The following is a 6140-nucleotide window of genomic DNA, read 5'->3' on the forward strand; positions in this document are numbered from 1 at the left end:
ATTAGATGTGGAAATGTGTGAGAGTAACGTGGCTCTTGTCTCTGTGTCTCCTTTCAGTTGTCCGACCTGCGTCAGAGGCTGGAGCGGGCGGAGGCTGACCGGCAGGAGCTGCAGGAGGAGCTGCGCATGGAGCGGGAGGCGCGCGAGAAGCTGGAGCGCACGATCGCCCAACTGAAGCAGCAGATGGCCCAGTCTGGCACGATGGGAGGCAGCCCCTCTCCTCCTCCTACTCCCTCCACCGGACCCCCTAACGCCCACTCCCCACTCTGCTCAGAGGCCCCAGCGGCTGGCCAAAAGTAACTGCCGCCCCTCCGGGCGCCTCCCCTCCCTCCCCTCATTCCTTTCCTCATCCCCCGCCAAGTGTACAGACACAAAAAGATCAGCCCAAAGCTGAAAGGAGCGTCACGTCTCCTCAGGCTGATTTAAAGTTGTGCATTACGCTCCCCTTTTGCTTAGTGTAGGACTGACTTTTGTTTTTGTAATTCAATGATCATTTAAAAAAGGAAAAAAAAGTTGTTGTTTTTTTTTTTTTTTTTAAATTTTCACTTCCCTCTCTTTAAACAGTATTTAAAGGTTTTTGGGCATGTATGTTGGGTTTAATTTATAGTTTTTACTGAACAAATAGCTGCTTCACAGACTGGAGACTGGTCTACTGAAGACCAACTCAATCCTTCACTATAACCCACCCCGACCCTCCCCGTTCTCCAATCCATATTCTCCGATCCTCCCTTCCTGCTTACTGGTTTCTGGAGCTAATAATGACTTTGACTTTGAGATTTCGGATACAGATTCGCTGCTCCTTGTGGACGTCACATCACGCTACTACCTGGCACAGCGGCCAGTACTCCCGAACACATGGCGCCGCCTGACCCGTGCCCCTACTCTGTCTTTCTGTATGTAAAGCCCAAGTACCAGCGACCGCAGGAAACTGCACGGACATTTTATTACATTGTGTAACATGCGAAAACATCGAGTCTTTATGGGGGACAAAGACCTTTACTGTACAAAAAAAGAAAAAAGAAAAAAATGGACCTCATGAAAATATGCCAATAGTGATGCTGAACTTGAAATGAGTGTTTTTGGGTGTGATCTCTACAAGGTAGCTAGCTAGGGAGTAGTGTTTCCTGCACTACAGCTGCTCCTAGCGACAGACTGGTTTTCTCCTCTCTCTGCTGGGCCACCTGGGCTCTCCTGATGTAGACCAAACAGTCTGCTAGATGAACCGCCAGCTGCCCCGCATCTCCTCTGAAGAGCCCACACCTTCTATTGTCCTCTGCTCGGAAACTCTTTAACACTGTGTATTTTTATGTTTTTATTTTTTCACCTCTAGTCTGTCTATCTTCAAGCTAGAAAGGAAACACTGCTGTTTTCAGACTCGGCTTGAAGAAGCTCACTAACAGTGTTGTGCACTCCTTGCGCCCTCCCCTTCAGATCCCTCTGGGAAAGGAATGCATCTGGACATGGGGGCCGTGCCGAGCCGAAAGAAGAAAGGCAGAGCCCTCGCGCGTGGTAGCCGTGCCGTGTTACTATACTTCGTGCAACATCCTTACATGCCTGCACACACTCGATCGCGTCGGTGCAGTGCAGGCATTCAGGCAGAACAATGGCCCCAGAGTTCCCAGCAGATGATCAAAGCTGTAGTCTGCCCCTCTGCTTTCAGGCTTCTTTATTGTTAGCAGACCGTTGTATCCCCACCCTGCTTGCATGTGAGAAGTGGGTCGCAGGTGAAGGCAGTTAGTCCAGGGTGGTTTGGGTCCTGCTTTCCGTTATTCTGCCTGACTGAACAAACAGGACCGGGCAGGCAGGGAGAGGAAGAGCGGGAAGGATTGAGGGCCCAGAAGACTAGCGCACTCTCCCCCCACCTCACCCCTGCGGCAGGCTGGGTGGCCCGTTTGCCGGCGGTACCGAGGGAGGCTTTTTTCTGTCTTTCTTCTTCTTTTTTTTTTTTTTTTTTTGTGCCGTCAGAATCGGGGGCAGCTGCTGTTGTCTGAGGCCCTCTGCCCACCCCCGAGCCAGACTGTACAGGATCTCCCAGCCAGCGCCTCCCTCTCTGCCCCCTCTCCCACAGTCACTCGCTCACACAGCCCGTGCATCCGCCTCCTGCGTCAGATCAGCTGGGGGTGTGCGGCGTTTTTTTGTTTTTGCTTTTTTTGTGTTTTTTTGTCAGAGCCCAGGAGAGCTTACAGATGTCCAGCCAGAGGAAGAGAAAACTTTTGTGTCAGTTGCCAGGCAAAGGAGCTTTTTATTGCCACTAAGAAGAAGATCCCGGTTAAGCGAGCGAGCTTGTGTGTGTGCGTGTGTGTAAATAATCGTGTGTGTGGGGGGGTGTGGGAGGTGGTTTGCCTCGGTTAAACTCTGAGTGTTTTTTCTTTTTCTTAATGCATCTGCCATTAATGCAAATTGATAGACATTCCACTGTGCTCCATCCTGTTTTCTCACACAGCTTCCCTTTACGATGACAGAGCTGAAGAAGCGGGCAGTTGTGGTTTGTTGACAGTCAGAAAAGCAGGTGCAGGTGCACAAACCAGTAAAAATCAACCCCCATGCCACAAATGTACACTCTACTGTTGTTCCATTTAAACCTTTATTGAAATTATGAAAGAAAATATTTAACGTATTAACTAAAAGATTTATATTCACTTTGTAAATACAGTAGTCATTAATATATTAACTGTTCTTATAAATAATCTTAAAAGGTTATAATATTTGGATCAGAACCGAGGCTTCAGTCTGCCCCAGTGTTTGTTTATTTTTCTTTTTTGCTTTCTTCATGAAAACTGATGTGAGAACTTGACTTTGTGTGGATGTGGGGGAGTGGAACATGTGGTTTACTGAGATGCGATGCACGACAACGGCAAAAAATAGGAAAATATTACTTTGTTACACACTCCCCTTTCTTCTTTATGAACTGATGGAAATACTTTTTTGTGGATTTCATCATAATGGACTGTTTACTGTGTAATGTAAGCTGTTTTCCCTTCCGTCTCCTCTGAGCAAAATTGAAAATGCTTTGTGGATAAAATGAAAACTTTTCTTTTCTTTTCTTTGCATGGTTTACTGCCCCTTTACTTTTTGTATCTGTGGGCCACTATCGGTCTGTTCAATGTACAAAAAAAACAAAAAAAGAGAAAAAGATTTCCCTGCACATAACACACAGATTATTGAGTTGGCTCATATGCATGAATATTGAACGTGTGCAAGTTTTATATCGCGAGTGGATCAGAGGCTAGCTGAATATAAAGTCAGAGTCAGATCATGAAGAGTATAACCTGTAGCCTAATTTGTTTAGAAAGTGTGTGTGTGTGTGTGTGTCTGTGGGCTAGCCTCCAATGTCTGACTGAAGCACAGCAGCTTTGAAAAGGGAAACGGGAGAAACTTGCTCATGTAGCTCTGGACGTGCGATTGTGTCCTGATTTAAGATCATATATTATCCTCGTCATTTCTCACTTAGAATATAATCAGTATTAGTTTTTATTCACTTAATTACCTCTTCAGCTGAAAAATATATCAATACATATATATAAATAAATATATATATATATATAAATATATATAAAAATTCAACACACGAGCAGATATCTAAGGGAGGTCTGTACTTTCTGAGTAGTTTGCATTTTATACACATGGGGGCGCTGTTTAACTTTTTTAAACTACATCACAATGATTAAAAAAAGGACTAAAGAATAATGGGGCGTGCTGGGCCTTTTTGCATTTTGCCGTATTATGAGAACTTGGATCTAGTTTGTACAGTTTTTACAGATGTGAACTTTCCCCAACTGACTTAAAAAAAAAAAAAAGGAAAAAAAAGTGGAGGTAGCTGTGTTTTATTTACCACATGAACAGATTTGAATGCAAGATTTGCATAACCATTCGCCTATGTGACGAGAACTTGTAAATGGCTACAAGTTGACCTTTGAAGTGTTTGAAGGTGGTTTGATTTGTAGTTGGGTGTGTGATTTCTTTGTTTTCTCTTTTCTTTTCTTCAGGCTGTAATTAGCCTTTTAAGTAGAGCTGATCACACTGATGGCCGGTCACTAAAAAGAATACCCTGATTTCGTTGATACACATCCTGTAGTAGATGGAAAAAAAGACTTTTTTTTCCCCCTTGATGCTGTTCTGAAACATGAAACGGTGTCTGTGTATGACCATTGCATACTATGTTGCCAATACTACAGTGTGATGAGACTTTTGTTCTTGCATGAATTGAGACACTGTTCTCCTACCTCATGTTGTGATATATATATAAAAAAAGATGTTTTTTAAGCAGAAGACACTGCATCTCTGTTTATCATCATAGATATTTACTAGAAAGATTACATACCTGTAAATGCTTTTAGCTAATACCTCAGTTGTATCTAGTGTTTGTTTTTTTTTCTGTTTTTGCCCTTTCCTGATTTCAGATCTTGTAAATAAAACCCTGTATAGACAATGAACTTGGATCAAATTCAAGTAAAGTTCTGTAGTGTCAAAATCCGTCATGTCTTTTTTCTAGACCGCCTTTAAGTATAGAGCTCACCAACATTTACGGTCCTGTACATCCTTACACATAACAGTCAGGTCCTGATAATCAGACCCACTTGATTAACTGATCAGCAGTAACTCTGAGCTCTTCTGTAAAAGCAGGTAAGTGTGTTAACTCAGTGCCAAGGAAAAAAGAGGGTTATAAGGCCAGACAAGTCCATCATTCATATGTGGACATCTCAGCAAATTCACCCCAAGGTCAGATTGTGCAATGTTCAGAGAAACTGCAAATCACCCAAGAGCTATATGTCAGGCTCTACAGGCCTCAGTTCACATGTTAAATGTTAAAGTTTATGACAGTATATTTAGAAAAGGACTGAACAAGTATGACTTGTTGGAAAGGCCTGCCTGGGGAAAGCCTCTTCTCTCTTAAAAAGAACATGGCAGCATGGCTTCATCTGAACAAATTTCATTTGGGCAGATGAGAGCAAAGTGGAGATGTTTGCCAAAAACTAAACACAGCACATCAGCGCAAACACCTCATACCAACTGTCAAGCACGGTGGTGGAGGGGTGATGAGTAGGCCTTATTTTACAGCCACAGTCATTGAGTCGACCATAAACTCCTCTGTATTCTAAAGTCAAATGTGAGGTCATCTGTCTGACAGCTAAAGCTTGGGTCAAACTGGGACAGGACAACGAAACGGCAACAAATCTACAGCAGAATTGCTGAAAAATGTAAGTGGTCCAGTCAAAGTCTAGATCTCAATCTGATTGAAATGTTGTGGAGAGATCTTAACAGAGCTGTGCATAAACAGGCCAGAATTCTTCCACTATGATGTGACAGACTGATAGAGTCATACAGAAAACAGTTATTTCCAGTTATCAATGCTAAAATAAACCTGTCGCCACTTTAGAACACCAGGAGTGACATACGTGTCCAGCAGCTATTTTTGGACCTCAACCCTGCTAAAAAATGTGCAGCTTATCTAAATTATTTCTACACTACTACATCTTAAAGATGATCTTAAAGAATGTTCTACCTGTTTATACTTGTTGGTGTTGTACCTGCAAAATGTCACCAATGTTTTTGAGTTCAAACTGGTGCTACATAAAAGTCAGGGAGTTACCAAAATCATCGAGGTCCTCTGGAGATCTGGGATATGAGAATTCAGCTGAGCTATTGTGATCAAAGTTTTAAGCCAACAGATAATACCTCTCTGTAGTTTGTTACAGGGAAATCCACATTATTCCAATAAATAAAATGTTTGTTTTTTATTTCTTATAATGTAGGTTCTTTAGTAAAATGCTTTGTGCAGTCATGTTTTGTCCTCTGCAGCCAGGCTAAAATTAAATCTCCAACCACAGAAGCTGTCAGGAGGAACTGCAGCCAAGGCAAGGCTGGGCAGACGCTATCAGAAGGCTGTTGAGGAAACGCAGCCAGACCCCGTTCAGATCCAGGTATGAGGGTATTCCTGCGGGTAGAAGGAAGAGAACAGCCAGAACAACCAGGGAGGGTGTCCAAGTGTTGAGAAATATACACAGAGCTTGGTTGACAAAATTCCTCCCGGACTGAGTGCAAATTTATTCTGTAGTTTGGGGTTTCAAAGGAGGATAATTCACAGATATATGTATGTAGCAGCTAATCTCAAGAGGATGGCGAGCACGCAGTGCAGCACA

At 43.1% G+C, this 6140-nt stretch overlaps 1 protein-coding gene across 1 annotated transcript in view; it reads left to right on the forward strand.

Moving 5' to 3' along the window:
- skila (SKI-like proto-oncogene a) overlaps positions 1-4471 on the forward strand; it is a 35396-nt gene extending 30925 nt beyond the window's left edge. Inside the window, exon 8 of the mRNA XM_087831392.1 lies at positions 58-4471. Coding sequence (XP_087687518.1) covers positions 58-300 — 243 coding nt within the window. The 3' untranslated portion in view covers positions 301-4471. The remainder of the gene's footprint in view (positions 1-57) is intronic.
- The last annotated feature ends 1669 nt before the right edge of the window (positions 4472-6140 follow it).

This window comes from Neolamprologus brichardi, chromosome 18 (assembly GCF_056152115.1).
Source record: "Neolamprologus brichardi isolate AB-2024 chromosome 18, ASM5615211v1, whole genome shotgun sequence".
In the NCBI taxonomy this organism is placed as follows: Eukaryota; Metazoa; Chordata; class Actinopteri; order Cichliformes; family Cichlidae; genus Neolamprologus; species Neolamprologus brichardi.